Below are 15663 nucleotides of genomic sequence, written 5' to 3' on the forward strand. Positions count from 1 at the left end.
CCTCTATTAGGTCTCCTCTCATCCTTCGTCTCTCCAAGGAGAAAAGACCGAGCTCCCTCAGCCTATCCTCATAAGGCATGCCACTCAATCCAGACAACATCTTTGTAAATCTCCTCTGCACCCTTTCAATCTTTTCCACATCCTTCCTGTAATGAGGCGACCAGAACTGAGCACAGTACTCCGAGTGGGGTCTGACGAGGGTCTTATAAAGCTGCATCATTATCCCCGGACTCCTAACCTCAATCCCTCGATTGATAAAGGCCAGCACACCATACGCCTTCTTAACCACCACCTCCACCTGCGGGGCCGATTTTAGAGTCCTATGGACCCGGACCCCAAGGTCCTTCTGATCCTCTACAGTACTAAGGGTCTTTCCCTTTATATTGTACTCCTTCATCCCATTTGACCTGCCAAAATGGACCACTACGCATTTATCTGGGTTGAAGTCCATCTGCCACTTCTCTGCCCAGTCTCGCATCCTATCTATGTCCCTCTGTAACTTCTGACATCCCTCCAGACTATCCACAACCCCACCAACCTTCGTGTCGTCGGCAAACTTACCAACCCACCCCTCCACTTCCTCATCCAGGTCATTTATGAAAATGACAAACAGCAAGGGTCCTAGAACAGATCCCTGGGGCACACCACTGGTGACCGACCTCCATTTAGAAAAAGACCCATCTATACACACTCTCTGCCTCCTTTGGGCAATGATGTGGAGATGCCGGCGTTGGACTGGGGTGAACACAGTAAGAGTTTTAACAACACCAGGTTAAAGTCCAACAGGTTAGTGTCTCTGTGCCCTGTTTGAGAGCACATTTCCACTCCATCTGACGAAGGAGCAGCGCTCCGAAAGCTAATGGTATTTGCTACCAAATAAACCTGTTGGACTTTAACCTGGTGTTGTTAAAACTCTTCCTTTGGGCAAGCCAGTTCTGGATCCACAGGGCAGCAGCACCTTGGATCCCATGCCCTCTCACTTTTTCTAGAAGCCTTGCATGGGGGACCTTAGCGAATGCCTTGCTAAAATCCATATAAACCACATCTACCGCTTTCCCTTCGTCAATGCGTTTAGTCACATTTTCGAAGAACTCCACCAGGCTTGTAAGGCACGATCTTCCTTTGACAAAGCTTCCTGTATCTCCCACCACAAACCCTATAGTTATGCCCCCTTGTAATAGCTCCATCCACCCGAGGAAATAGTCTTTGAACGTTCACTCTATCTATCCCCTTCATCATTTTATAAACCTCTATTAAGTCTCCCCTCAGCCTCCTCCGCTCCAGAGAGAACAGCCCTAGCTCCCTCAACCTTTCCTCATAAGACCTACCCTCCAAACCAGGCAGCATCCTGGTAAATCTCCTTTGCACTCTTTCCAGTGCTTCCACATCCTTCTTATAGTGAGATGACCAGAACTGCACACAATATTCCAAATGTGGTCTCAGTTTCTAATATTTCACCAACACGTTGTCCCACCTGAAGTGGTTGACGTGAACTGGTTGTCTCTTGCCCCTTTGCCTTCCAGTATCTCCCCCCAAGTCACCAGTCTTCCAGCGTGAGCGTAGTAAGAGTGATGGTAGTCTATATTTTTTGTTAAGCGCTTTAAAAAAAAATCTGCTATATGAGTGAGAGACCAAGTTCAGAAGCAAGGAAGCCTATCTGCTTAGAGCTTATTTAAATAGTCGATCAATGTTAATTCTGTACGATCTGTTAAGTCGCCATAATTTTTAATTCCCAGTAAAGATATCCCTTTAATCTTGTTGGTGGCGGATTAAGAATAAAAAGTTGATGTATTTAAAACTTTACTGTCTTTAATGTTAGTGTACATATTGGCTACAGTTTTTTTGTTATCTAGAGAAGGTCAATAGTTTAAGTTTATTTATTAATGTCACAAGTAGGCTTACATTAACACTGTAATGAAGTTACTGTGAAAATCCCCTAGTTGCCACAGTCTGACGCCTGCTCAAGTATTGAGGAAGAATTTGCATGGCCAATGCACCTGACCATCACATCTTTCAGACTGGGAAGAAACCGGAGCAGTCGGAGGAAACCAACGGAGAAACATGTAGACTCCACACAACAGTGACCCAAGCTGTGTGAGGCAGAGGTGCTAACCACTGTGCCACTCAGATATAAATTCTGACGGGTGATTCTGACTCAATGTTGGCTCTACTCTCCACAGATGCTGTTAGACCGTGACGCAATGATGGCACAGTGGCCAGCACTGCTGCCTCACAGCGGATTCCCGGTCATTGGGTGGAGTCTGCCTGTTTCCCATTGTCTGCGTGGCCTCGGGTTTCCTCCCACTGTCCGTAAATTCTAAATTCTCCCTCAATGTACCCAAACAGACACTCAGGGATTTTCACAGCAACTTCATTCCGGTGTTAATGTCAGCCTACTTGTGATGCTACTAATAAATAAACTTTAATCTTTAAAGTTTAAAAGTTAACTTATCACCGTGAGAAACATAAAAGCTGCTGCGATTGTTTTTGTTTCCGATTCCAGTATCCGCAGTGATTTGCCTGTGTCTCTGGGGCTGCTCCATTGATGTGGAGATGCCGGCGTTGGACTGGGGTAAACACAGTAAGAAGTTTAACAACACCAGGTTAAAGTCCAACAGGTTTATTTGGTAGCAAAAGCCACACAAGCTTTCGGAGCTCTAAGCCCTTCTTCAGGTGAGTGGGAATTCTGTTCACAAACAGAGCATATAAAGACACAGACTCAATTTACATGAATAATGGTTGGAATGCGAATACTTACAACTAATCAAGTCTTTAAGAAACAAAACAATGTGAGTGGAGAGAGCATCAAGACAGGCTAAAAAGATGTGTATTGTCTCCAGACAAGACAGCCAGTGAAACTCTGCAGGTCCACGCAACTGTGGGAGTTACAAATAGTGTGACATGAACCCAATATCCCGGTTGAGGCCGTCCTCGTGTGTGCGGAACTTGGCTATCAGTTTCTGCTCAGCGACTCTGCGCTGTCGTGTGTCGCGATGGCCACCTTGGAGAACGCTTACCCGAATATCAGAGGCCGAATGCCCGTGACCGCTGAAGTGCTCCCCAACAGGAAGAGAACAGTCTTGCCTGGTGATTGTCGAGCGGTGTTCATTCATCCGTTGTCGCAGCGTCTGCATAGTTTCCCCAATGTACCATGCCTCGGGACATCCTTTCTTGCAGCGTATCAGGTAGACAATGTTGGCAGAATTGCAAGAGTATGTACCGTGTGTGTACCTGGTGGATGGTGTTCTCACGTGCACACACGAGGATGGCCTCAACCGGGATATTGGGTTCATGTCACACTATTTGTAACTCCCACAGTTGCGTGAGTGGGCGCCCCCCCCGTGAGTGGGCGCCCCCCCCGTGAGTGGGCGCCCCCCCCGTGAGTGGGCGCCCCCCCCGTGAGTGGGCACCCCCCGTGAGTGGGCGCCCCCCCCCCGTGAGTGGGCGCCCCCCCCCCCCGTGAGTGGGCGCACCCCCCCCCCGTGAGTGGGCGCCCCCCCCCACTGTGAGTGGGCGCCCCCCCCCCCGTGAGTGGGCGCCCCCCCCCGTGAGTGGGCGCCCCCCCCCGTGAGTGGGCGCCCCCCCCCGTGAGTGGGCGCCCCCCCCCGTGAGTGGGTGCCCCCCCCCCCCGTGAGTGGGCGCCCCCACCCCCGTGAGTGTGCGCCCCCCCCCCCCCGTGAGTGTGCGCCCCCCCCGTGAGTGGGCGCCCCCCCCCCCGTGAGTGGGCGCCCCCCCCCCGTGAGTGGGCGCCCCCACCCCCGTGAGTGGGCGCCCCCCCCGTGAGTGGGCGTGTGTCCCCCCCCCCGGCTGTGAGTGGGCGGGTTTCCCCTCCCCCCGGGCTGTGAGTGGGCGCGTCCCCCCCCCGGGCTGTGAGTGGGTGTCCGTCCCCCCCCCCGGGCTGTGAGTGGGTGCCCCCCCCCCCCCGGGGCTGTGAGTGGGTGCCCCCCCCCGGGGCTGTGAGTGGGTGCCCCCCCCCCGGGGCTGTGAGTGGGTGCCCCCCCCCCCCCCGGGGCTGTGAGTGGGTGCCCCCCCCCCCCCCCCCCCGGGGCTGTGAGTGGGTGCCCCCCCCCCCCCGGGGCTGTGAGTGGGTGCCCCCCCCCCCCGGGGCTGTGAGTGGGTGCCCCCCCCCCCGGGGCTGTGAGTGGGTGCCCCCGCCCCCCGGGGCTGTGAGTGGGTGCCCCCCCCCCCGGGGCTGTGAGTGGGTGCCCCCCCCCCCCCGGGGCTGTGAGTGGGTGCCCCCCCCCCCCGGGGCTGTGAGTGGGTGCCCCCCCCCCCCCGGGGCTGTGAGTGGGTGCCCCCCCCCCCGGGGCTGTGAGTGGGTGCCCCCCCCCCCCCGGGGCTGTGAGTGGGTGCCCCCCCCCCCCCCGGGGCTGTGAGTGGGTGCCCCCCCCCCCCGGGGCTGTGAGTGGGTGCCCCCCCCCCCCGGGGCTGTGAGTGGGTGCCCCCCGGGGCTGTGAGTGGGTGCCCCCCCCCCGGGGCTGTGAGTGGGTGCCCCCCCCCCCCGGGCTGTGAGTGGGTGCCCCCCCGGGGCTGTGAGTGGGTGCCCCCCCCCCCCCCGGGGCTGTAAGTGGGTGCCCCCCCCCCCGGGGCTGTGAGTGGGTGCCCCCCCCCCCGGGGCTGTGAGTGGGTGCCCCCCCCCCCCCGGGGCTGTGAGTGGGTGCCCCCCCCCCCGGGGCTGTGAGTGGGTGCCCCCCCCCCCCCCGGGGCTGTGAGTGGGTGCCCCCCCTCCCCCCCCCCGGGGCTGTGAGTGGGTGCCCCCCCCCCCCGGGGCTGTGAGTGGGTGCCCCCCCCCCCGGGGCTGTGAGTGGGTGCCCCCCCCCCCCCGGGGCTGTGAGTGGGTGCCCCCCCCACCCGGGGCTGTGAGTGGGTGCCCCCCCCCCGGGGCTGTGAGTGGGTGCCCCCCCCCCCGGGGCTGTGAGTGGGTGCCCCCCCCCCGGGGCTGTGAGTGGGTGCGCCCCCCCCCCCCGGGGCTGTGAGTGGGTGCCCCCCCCCCCCCCGGGGCTGTGAGTGGGTGCCCCCCCCCCCCCCGGGGCTGTGAGTGGGTGCCCCCCCCCCCCGGGGCTGTGAGTGGGTGCCCCCCCCCCCCGGGGCTGTGAGTGGGTGCCCCCCCCCCCGGGGCTGTGAGTGGGTGCCCCCCCCCCCGGGGCTGTGAGTGGTTGCCCCCCTCCCCCCCCGGGGCTGTGAGTGGGTGCCCCCCCCCCGGAGCTGTGAGTGGGTGCCCCCCCCCCCCGGGGCTGTGAGTGGGTGCCCCCCCCCCGGGCTGTGAGTGGGTGCCCCCCCGGGCTGTGAGTGGGTGCCCCCCCCCCGGGGCTGTGAGTGGGTGCCCCCCCCCCGGGGCTGTGAGTGGGTGCCCCCCCCCCCCGGGGCTGTGAGTGGGTGCCCCCCCCCCCCGGGGCTGTGAGTGGGTGCCCCCCCCCCGGGGCTGTGAGTGGGTGCCCCCCCCCCCGGGGCTGTGAGTGGGTGCCCCCCCCCCCGGGCTGTGAGTGGGTGCCCCCCCCCCCGGGGCTGTGAGTGGGTGCCCCCCCCCCACCGGGGCTGTGAGTGGGTGCCGCCCCCCCCGGGGCTGTGAGTGGGTGCCCCCCCCCCGGGGCTGTGAGTGGGTGCCCCCCCCCCCGGGGCTGTGAGTGGGTGCCCCCCCCCCCGGGGCTGTGAGTGGGTGCCCCCCCCCCCGGGGCTGTGAGTGGGTGCCCCCCCCCCCCGGGGCTGCGAGTGGGTGCCCCCCGGGGCTGTGAGTGGGTGCCCCCCCCCTGGGGCTGTGAGTGGGTGCCCCCCCCCCGGGCTGTGAGTGGGTGCCCCCCCCCCCGGGGCTGTGAGTGGGTGCCCCCCCCCCCGGGGCTGTGAGTGGGTGCCCCCCGGGGCTGTGAGTGGGTGCCCCCCCCCCGGGGCTGTGAGTGGGTGCCCCCCCCCGGGCTGTGAGTGGGTGCCCCCCCCCCCCGGGCTGTGAGTGGGTGCCCCCCCGGGGCTGTGAGTGGGTGCCCCCCCCCGGGGCTGTGAGTGGGTGCCCCCCCCCCCGGGGCTGTGAGTGGGTGCCCCCCCCCCCCCCAGGGCTGTGAGTGGGTGCCCCCCGGGGCTGTGAGTGGGTGCCCCCCCCCCCGGGGCTGTGAGTGGGTGCCCCCCCCCCCCGGGCTGTGAGTGGGTGCCCCCCCGGGCTGTGAGTGGGTGCCCCCCCGGGCTGTGAGTGGGTGCCCCCCCCCGGGGCTGTGAGTGGGTGCCCCCCCGGGGCTGTGAGTGGGTGCCCCCCCCCCCGGGGCTGTGAGTTGGTGCCCCCCCCCCGGGGCTGTGAGTGGGTGCCCCCCCGGGGCTGTGAGTGGGTGCCCCCCCCCCGGGGCTGTGAGTGGGTGCCCCCCCCCCCGTGAGTGGGCGCCCCCCCCCCGTGAGTGGGCGCCCCCACCCCCGTGAGTGGGCGCCCCCCCCGTGAGTGGGCGTGTGTCCCCCCCCCCGGCTGTGAGTGGGCGGGTTTCCCCTCCCCCCGGGCTGTGAGTGGGCGCGTCCCCCCCCCGGGCTGTGAGTGGGTGTCCGTCCCCCCCCCCCGGGCTGTGAGTGGGTGCCCCCCCCCCCCGGGGCTGTGAGTGGGTGCCCCCCCCCGGGGCTGTGAGTGGGTGCCCCCCCCCCCGGGGCTGTGAGTGGGTGCCCCCCCCCCCCCGGGGCTGTGAGTGGGTGCCCCCCCGCCCCCCCACGGGGCTGTGAGTGGGTGCCCCCCCCCCCCCGGGGCTGTGAGTGGGTGCCCCCCCCCCCGGGGCTGTGAGTGGGTGCCCCCCCCCCCCGGGGCTGTGAGTGGGTGCCCCCGCCCCCCGGGGCTGTGAGTGGGTGCCCCCCCCCCCGGGGCTGTGAGTGGGTGCCCCCCCCCCCCGGGGCTGTGAGTGGGTGCCCCCCCCCCCGGGGCTGTGAGTGGGTGCCCCCCCCCCCCCGGGGCTGTGAGTGGGTGCCCCCCCCCCCCGGGGCTGTGAGTGGGTGCCCCCCCCCCCCCCGGGGCTGTGAGTGGGTGCACCCCCCCCCCCCGGGGCTGTGAGTGGGTGCCCCCCCCCCCCGGGGCTGTGAGTGGGTGCCCCCCCCCCCCGGGGCTGTGAGTGGGTGCCCCCCGGGGCTGTGAGTGGGTGCCCCCCCCCCGGGGCTGTGAGTGGGTGCCCCCCCCCCCGGGCTGTGAGTGGGTGCCCCCCCCCCCCCCCCCGGGGCTGTGAGTGGGTGCCCCCCCCCCCGGGGCTGTGAGTGGGTGCCCCCCCCCCCGGGGCTGTGAGTGGGTGCCCCCCCCCCCCGGGGCTGTGAGTGGGTGCCCCCCCCCCCGGGGCTGTGAGTGGGTGCCCCCCCCCCCCCGGGGCTGTGAGTGGGTGCCCCCCCTCCCCCCCCCCGGGGCTGTGAGTGGGTGCCCCCCCCCCCCGGGGCTGTGAGTGGGTGCCCCCCCCACCCGGGGCTGTGAGTGGGTGCCCCCCCCCCGGGGCTGTGAGTGGGTGCCCCCCCCCCCGGGGCTGTGAGTGGGTGCCCCCCCCCCCGGGGCTGTGAGTGGGTGCGCCCCCCCCCCCCGGGGCTGTGAGTGGGTGCCCCCCCCCCCGGGGCTGTGAGTGGGTGCCCACCCCCCCCGGGGCTGTGAGTGGGTGCCCCCCCCCCCGGGGCTGTGAGTGGGTGCCCCCCCCCCCCGGGGCTGTGAGTGGGTGCCCCCCCCCCCCGGGGCTGTGAGTGGGTGCCCCCCCCCCCCCCCGGGGCTGTGAGTGGTTGCCCCCCTCCCCCCCCCGGGGCTGTGAGTGGGTGCCCCCCCCCCCCGGAGCTGTGAGTGGGTGCCCCCCCCCCCCGGGGCTGTGAGTGGGTGCCCCCCGGGGCTGTGAGTGGGTGCCCCCCCCCCCCGGGGCTGTGAGTGGGTGCCCCCCCCCCCGGGCTGTGAGTGGGTGCCCCCCCGGGCTGTGAGTGGGTGCCCCCCCCCCGGGGCTGTGAGTGGGTGCCCCCCCCCCCCGGGGCTGTGAGTGGGTGCCCCCCGGGGCTGTGAGTGGGTGCCCCCCCCCCGGGGCTGTGAGTGGGTGCCCCCCCCCCCGGGCTGTGAGTGGGTGCCCCCCCCCCCGGGGCTGTGAGTGGGTGCCCCCCCCCCACCGGGGCTGTGAGTGGGTGCCCCCCCCCCCGGGGCTGTGAGTGGGTGCCCCCCCCCCGGGGCTGTGAGTGGGTGCCCCCCCCCCCGGGGCTGTGAGTGGGTGCCCCCCCCCCCGGGGCTGTGAGTGGGTGCCCCCCCCCCCGGGGCTGTGAGTGGGTGCCCCCCCCCCCGGGGCTGTGAGTGGGTGCCCCCCCCCCCCGGGGCTGTGAGTGGGTGCCCCCCGGGGCTGTGAGTGGGTGCCCCCCCCCTGGGGCTGTGAGTGGGTGCCCCCCCCCCCGGGCTGTGTGGGTGCCCCCCCCCCCGGGGCTGTGAGTGGGTGCCCCCCCCCCGGGGCTGTGAGTGGGTGCCCCCCGGGGCTGTGAGTGGGTGCCCCCCCCCCCGGGGCTGTGAGTGGGTGCCCCCCCTCCCGGGCTGTGAGTGGGTGCCCCCCCCCCCCCGGGCTGTGAGTGGGTGCCCCCCCGGGGCTGTGAGTGGGTGCCCCCCCCCCGGGGCTGTGAGTGGGTGCCCCCCCCCCCGGGGCTGTGAGTGGGTGCCCCCCCCCCCCCCCCAGGGCTGTGAGTGGGTGCCCCCCGGGGCTGTGAGTGGGTGCCCCCCCCCCCGGGGCTGTGAGTGGGTGCCCCCCCCCCCCGGGCTGTGAGTGGGTGCCCCCCCGGGCTGTGAGTGGGTGCCCCCCCGGGCTGTGAGTGGGTGCCCCCCCCCGGGGCTGTGAGTGGGTGCCCCCCCCCCCGGGGCTGTGAGTTGGTGCCCCCCCCCCGGGGCTGTGAGTGGGTGCCCCCCCGGGGCTGTGAGTGGGTGCCCCCCCCCCGGGGCTGTGAGTGGGTGCCCCCCCCCCGGGGCTGTGAGTGGGTGCCCCCCCCCCCCCGGGGCTGTGAGTGGGTGCCCCCCCGGGGCTGTGAGTGGGTGCCCCCCCCCCCCCGGGGCTGTGAGTGAGTGCCCCCCCCCCCCGGGGCTGTGAGTGGGTGCCCCCCCCGGGGCTGTGAGTGGGTGCCCCCCCCCCGGGGCTGTGAGTGGGTGCCCCCCCCCGGGGCTGTGAGTGGGTGCCCCCCCCCGGGGCTGTGAGTGGGTGCCCCCCCCCGGGGCTGTGAGTGGGTGCACCCCCGGGGCTGTGAGTGGGTGCCCCCCCCGGGGCTGTGAGTGGGTGCCCCCCCCCCCGGGGCTGTGAGTGGGTGCCCCCCCCCGGGGCTGTGAGTGGGTGCCCCCCCGGGGCTGTGAGTGGGTGCCCCCCCGGGGCTGTGAGTGGGTGCCCCCCCGGGGCTGTGAGTGGGTGCCCCCCCGGGGCTGTGAGTGGGTGCCCCCCCCCCGGGGCTGTGAGTGGGTGCCCCCCCCCCGGGGCTGTGAGTGGGTGCCCCCCCGGGGCTGTGAGTGGGTGCCCCCCCGGGGCTGTGAGTGGGTGCCCCCCCCCCCCCCGGGGCTGTGAGTGGGTGCCCCCCCCCCCGGGGCTGTGAGTGGGTGCCCCCCCCCCCCGGGGCTGTGAGTGGGTGCCCCCCCGGGGCTGTGAGTGGGTGCCCCCCCGGGGCTGTGAGTGGGTGCCCCCCCGGGGCTGTGAGTGGGTGCCCCCCCGGGGCTGTGAGTGGGTGCCCCCCCGGGGCTGTGAGTGGGTGCCCCCCCGGGGCTGTGAGTGGGTGCCCCCCCCCCGGGGCTGAGTGGGTGCCCCCCCGGGGCTGTGAGTGGGTGCCCCCCCGGGGCTGTGAGTGGGTGCCCCCCCGGGGCTGTGAGTGGGTGCCCCCCCGGGGCTGTGAGTGGGTGCCCCCCCCCCGGGGCTGTGAGTGGGTGCCCCCCCCGGGGCTGTGAGTGGGTGCCCCCCCGGGGCTGTGAGTGGGTGCCCCCCCCGGGGCTGTGAGTGGGTGCCCCCCCCCCCCGGGGCTGTGAGTGGGTGCCCCCCCCCCCCGGGGCTGTGAGTGGGTGCCCCCCCCCCCCGGGGCTGTGAGTGGGTGCCCCCCCCCCCCGGGGCTGTGAGTGGGTGCCCCCCCGGGGCTGTGAGTGGGTGCCCCCCCCCGGGGCTGTGAGTGGGTGCCCCCCCCCCGGGGCTGTGAGTGGGTGCCCCCCCGGGGCTGTGAGTGGGTGCCCCCCCGGGGCTGTGAGTGGGTGCCCCCCCGGGGCTGTGAGTGGGTGTTGTCACTGATCTGACCAATTCGGAGCGGACGCTTGCCAGTTGCCACGCGCCTTTAAGAAGCGGCGGCCTCTGATTGGAGGGGCCGCCCCCCCTCCCGCCCCCGGTTAGTCAGAGGAGCGGAGCCGCCGGATGAAGGGAGGGAATGAGTCTGTGGAGCGGAGAAAGTGCCCGCCGACTGCTCCTTGCACCCCACAGCCGCCGCGCCGTCCACTAGATCAGCCCCCGCCTCGGGAGATGGCCAAGGACGTGTTCCTGCTGCGCTCGGCCCGGACGCCGGTCATCATCAAGCAGGAGCCCGACGACGACTCGGACGCCGACGAGCCCAACCTGAAGAAGGCGGATGAGCTGCAGATCATCCACAGCGGGCACTTTATGGTGTCGTCGCCGCACCGCGAACACCCTCCCAAGAAAGGCTATGATTTCGACACCGTCAACAAGCAGACATGTCAGACCTACTGCTTCGGCAAGTACAGCACGTCCCACCTCTCCATCGACGCATCCCTGACCAAGCTGTTCGAGTGCATGACTCTGGCGTACAGGTGAGAGCGAGAGGAAGGCCGCGAGGTGAAAGTGCCGCCTGTAATCTTCGAGCCTGCCTTTGTTTTCCCACCCTGGGGTGGGGGGGAAGGGGCCACCAGAAACTCGATACCCATCTTTGTTTCTTTTTCCCTTCTCGGCACCCACGGAGCTTTGGGCGTCATGAGTTATTTTTAGACGCTTGGGCGAGATCTCGTTCCTTTTTCCTAGGCCTCATCAAGCTGAATTAAAATAAATAAAACACTGTAGCCTGACTCTTCACTGCCCCGCCTCTCTGGAGATTTGGAGTCGAGTTTATTTCCAGTTGCTGAGCGGGGAGCAGAAAGAAATTATTTTTAAAAAGTCATACTTTTAATGTGGCTGAACTTGTAACTGAAGCTGCCGTTTTAAAAGTCATCATATGAACTCTGCTCCAGATTAATGTTACAAGCCAGAGGGCCAGCGAAGTTACTGTGCTTGCAGTCATTTCCCCTACGTTTGAAACATTTCTCTGAAGTATTAATAATGCACTGGCAATAATTTGCCATTTAAAATCGCTATTCAGGTCTCCTCCTAGGTTTATAGAATCATGAAAAAAGGCCATCCTTTCCATCGTGCCATCGCGAATGCTTTGAGTTATCCAATTTGTCTCCCTCTCCTGCCCTTAGGACTGCCTATTTTTTTCCTGTTCTCGCATTTTATCCAATTTCTTGTTGAAAGTTATACTTGAATCCTCTTCCTCCACTTTTTCAGGCAGTGCATTCCAAATCATAACCATTTTTGGTCCTTTTACAATTGATTTAAAACATCTAGCACATTTTATTTTTGAATCATTTAGTGAATTTATATGCTAGTTTTAAAAATAAGATACAGTATTTTGGGTCAGGAAGTTATTACAGCTGCTTGGATCGCATTTTTGTTATTCGTCCTTGACTTCAGTTTATTTGATTTTTCCCAAAAATGAAGTGAGGAAATGTTGATAATTATATCAAGACGTCTTCAGGAGATGATTGAAAATGATCTTCCTAACAGCAGCCATTGTGAAGATGTTAAGGTTCTTGGAGTCCTAGTCTGTTTCAGTAATTGAGCTTGTATTCTACCTCGAACTTTGTGTTTATCAACAGCCTTGGAGCAAAAGGAGTTCACTGACCTTGAGTACGTAAATTGCATGCTTTTGAAATTGACCTAAAAAGAGGGCAAAACTCTGTAGAAAAGTTTTGTATTACAGCTTTACATTTAAGTTTTGAGGGACAGAGAACAGTTTAAGGAAGGGGGAGGGTGAACTGGCAGGTGGAATTCAGTTTGGAGAAATGCGAGGTTCGGGATTTGGATCAGGGAAAAACAAATAAAAATAAATTTCCTTGTGGTGAGAGACTAGGACTGTGGGATGTGGAAATCCATGTACATCAGTTAGAAACAGTAATCAAAAACTGGTAATGGAATGTTGGAAACATAGAAAAACTACAGCACAAACAGGCCCTTCAGCCCCACACGTTGTGCCGAACATATCCCTACCTTCTAGGCCTACCTATAACCCTCCATCCTATTAAGTCCCATGTACTCATCCAGGAATCTCTTAAAAGACCCTATTGAGTTTGCCTCCACCACCAGTGACGGCAGCCGATTCCACTCGCCCACCACCCTCTGTTGGAAGTTAGGTTTCAGTTGTATAGAGCCTTAATCGCATTCCATCTGGAATACTTTGTTCAGTCTTGTCCACCAAGCCTCAGAAGCGACATATTGGCTTGACTGGGTGTAGTCCAGATTCACCGGGGCTTAAAGCATCAAATTAGTAGGGTAGATGCTAAGGAACTAATTTCTCTGGTAGGGAAATAAGGGGGAGCACCATAAGTTAGAACTGCGCCATTTGGGAATGAAATCATGAAGCATGTTTTTCACTGGAATCTGGAATTCTGTCATCTGCTGGACAGAGTTTGGCATATATGTTGACCTTTGAAGCCTCATTGTTCCAAACACAAGGATTGATTTATATGCCAAATATAAAATGTGAACCGTCAGTGTTTGTGTAGGTGATTGCCAATGTGACACCTTTTGTGGAATAAATTAATTCTGTAAACCACACTGTTTTAAAACTGTCAAGTTCATTGTCTTTGGCATCTGACACAAGGAGTTCATTTAATTTGTTAATTGATCTCATTGGTTATATGAAACATGAACATATCCCACACTAAGAAACTGCATTCTTTGAATAGACCTTTTCCGATCCATGATTTCATTCCATCTGCATCCAGCCAACTGTAATCATGAATAAACACGAACTCCTGCAGGGGACTTGATTTTTGGCATGGCTTTCCACTTTAAAATTTCCGTAGGTTTTAATTTTGTTCCATCGGCCATGCAGGCTAGTACCGTCAGGAATATTGTCTTCTCATGCCCCATCGTTTCACTAGACTTTTTTTTATCCTTTTCACCCCACAGTTTGGTTGCTGGGCATATCCACATTTGTAGACGTTTTATTCATGTTGCCAATGTGACTTAATGGGTACTTGTGCTTTTGCTGCTGTTAATGAATTGCTGGGAACTAGTGTAATTTTGGTTTCAAGATAGTTTAATATTATGTGAGAAATCTTGGCCTTCTGCCGCAGTGTGGGAAAAGTGTGAGGTTACGCACTTTGGAAGGAGGAATGGAGGTATAGACTATTTTCTAAATGGGGAAATGCTTAGGAAATCAGAAACTCAAAGGGACTTGAGAGTCATTGTTCAAAATTCTCTTAAGGTTAACGTGCAGGTTCAGTCCGCAGTTGGGAAGCATTCATGTCGAGAGGGCTAGAATACAAGAGCTCTGGTCAGACCCTATTTGGAGCAGTTTTGGGCCCCATATCTAAGGAAGGATGTGCTGGCCCTGGAAAAGGTACAGACAAGATTCACAAGAATGATCCCTGAAACGAAAAGCTTGTCGTATGAGGAACAGTTGAGGACTCTGGGTCTGTACTCATTGGAGTTTAGAAGGCTGAGGGGGAATCTTATTGAAACTTGCAGGATACTGCGAGGCCTGGATAGAGTGGACGTGGAGAGAGTGTTTCCATTAGTAGGAAAAACTAGAACCAGAGGGCACAACCTCAGGCCAAAGGGATGATCCTTTAAAACAGATAAGGAGGAATTTCTTCAGCCAGAGAGTGGTGAATCTGTGGAACTCTTTGCCGCAGAAGGCTGTGGAGGCCAGGTCATTGAGTGCCTTAAAGACAAAGATAGATAGGTTCTTGATTAATAAGGGGATCGGGGGGTTATGGGGATGAGAAAAATATCAGCCATGATTGAATGGCGGAGCAGACTCGATGGGTCGAGTGGCCTAATTCTGCTCCTATGTCTTATGGTCTAATACTAAATTCTGATTTGATTTATTATTGTCACATTTATTAGTATACAGTGAAAAGTATTGTTTCTTGCACACTATACAGACAAAGCATACTGTTCATAGAGAAGGAAACGAGAGAGTGCAGAATGTAGTGTTACAGTCATAGCTAGGGTGTAGAGAAGGATCAACTTATTATTTGAGGCTGAAATCTTTTCTTGGCGATCCAGTTTCCTGTTGTGGTCATCCCATGAAGATCCTTGTAGCTGCTGCCTACTTGTTCCTTTAATATTGCATAACTAACGGTAGTGTTGGATCTGTTGTGCTATTTCCAAGGCAGCTTCTAAGTGATCCCCAAGATTTGTCATCCTACCAGCATAAAATATTGCAGTTGCATCCCTGGGGAAAGAAAGAGAGATAATGTTTCAGGTTGATGACCTTTCTTTGGAAGTCCAAAGATGTGTGGGTTAGGTTGATTGGCCCTGCTCAACTACCCCTACGTGTCAGGGAGATTGGCAGGATAAATACTTGGGGTAATGGGGTTAGGGCCTGGGTGGGATTGTTGTCGGTGCAGGCTCAATGGGCCAAATGGCCTCTTTCTGCACTGTAGGGATTCTATGATTCTGAAAGTAATCTGTTTAAAGGTTAAGTCTGTTTCTCAATCCTTGATGCTGCTAGACTTGCTGATTTCCAACATTTTTGTCTACGTTTGTCCTTCTATCCTTTCTAAATTTAAAAAAAAGATCTGTCTGGCCAAGGACTAAGACTATGGCCTTTGGAACTGGACTTGCGCGAATGTAAATATTTCACCTGCGATTTCTCAAATCATTTTAGATTTTATTTGAATCAGATTTTACTGTTTAAATTTGCAGCTTTGTGCAGTTAAATTTAAAACAGCGTGATGTCATTAGTTTGTTGTGATGCAGTTTGCAGTGACTGGTTGAGCTTATCTTAGAATGTGTAGGAGTCAATCGTGTCTTTCAATTAAAAATATCAAAATTGGGAAGCCATAGACCCCAAAAAGTATGTCATTTTCAAGATTCAAGAGTTAAAAAATGAGCAAATTGGGCTAAATGATCAGCCCAAGCTTGGTATTATTGGATTAAAAGCCTGAAGAAATTTTAGGAGGGGTGAAATGAGGAAGGTGAGGAATTCCATTGCTCCTCGAAATACCAGCCACAGTAATATCAGTAAGATGGATGAGAAAGGTTACATGAGAGAGATTAGTTTGTCCCAACGTAATGTGTTGGCTGTGGAATATTTATAAAGACGCACGAAAAAGCTATTTCCCCTCTTTAGGGAAGTAAAAATTACCAGTGTTTTGAAGTCCTGAACAACAGAAACTTGAATTCTCTTTTTTGGGCCTAATTTCAACTTTGCTTATCATTCAACTTCAACTAATGTCAGCTGAAGATCTGCAGAGCACAGATATTTTTGTTCGCCAGAGAGTGTGATGGTGCACAGTGAAAAAATTGCATTGTTGCATGACTGTCCAGGCAGATATTGTAACTCGCTTCACTGATGAATCTGTTTGTGCCTTCATATTTACAGTGCATGGCTATCTACTACTTTGTTTCTTTTCTTAGAATATCTAAGAACAATTCCTGGAAGGATCGGAAAAAAACGCAGGACTATGATGGGTATAGA

At 60.5% G+C, this 15663-nt stretch overlaps 1 protein-coding gene across 2 annotated transcripts in view; it reads left to right on the forward strand.

The window, feature by feature from the left end:
• Positions 1–10273: 10273 nt before the first annotated feature.
• The window catches only part of mlxip (MLX interacting protein), a 120059-nt gene continuing 114669 nt past the window's right edge, over positions 10274–15663 (forward strand). Inside the window, exon 1 of one of the 2 annotated variants that reach the window (XM_078227515.1) lies at positions 10274–10726. In XM_078227515.1, coding sequence (XP_078083641.1) covers positions 10317–10726 — 410 coding nt within the window. In that variant the 5' untranslated portion in view covers positions 10274–10316. The remainder of the gene's footprint in view (positions 10727–15663) is intronic. The other variant, XM_078227514.1, reaches the window with a different exon arrangement.

The sequence above is a fragment of the Mustelus asterias genome, chromosome 13 (assembly GCF_964213995.1).
Source record: "Mustelus asterias chromosome 13, sMusAst1.hap1.1, whole genome shotgun sequence".
NCBI lineage: Eukaryota > Metazoa > Chordata > Chondrichthyes > Carcharhiniformes > Triakidae > Mustelus > Mustelus asterias.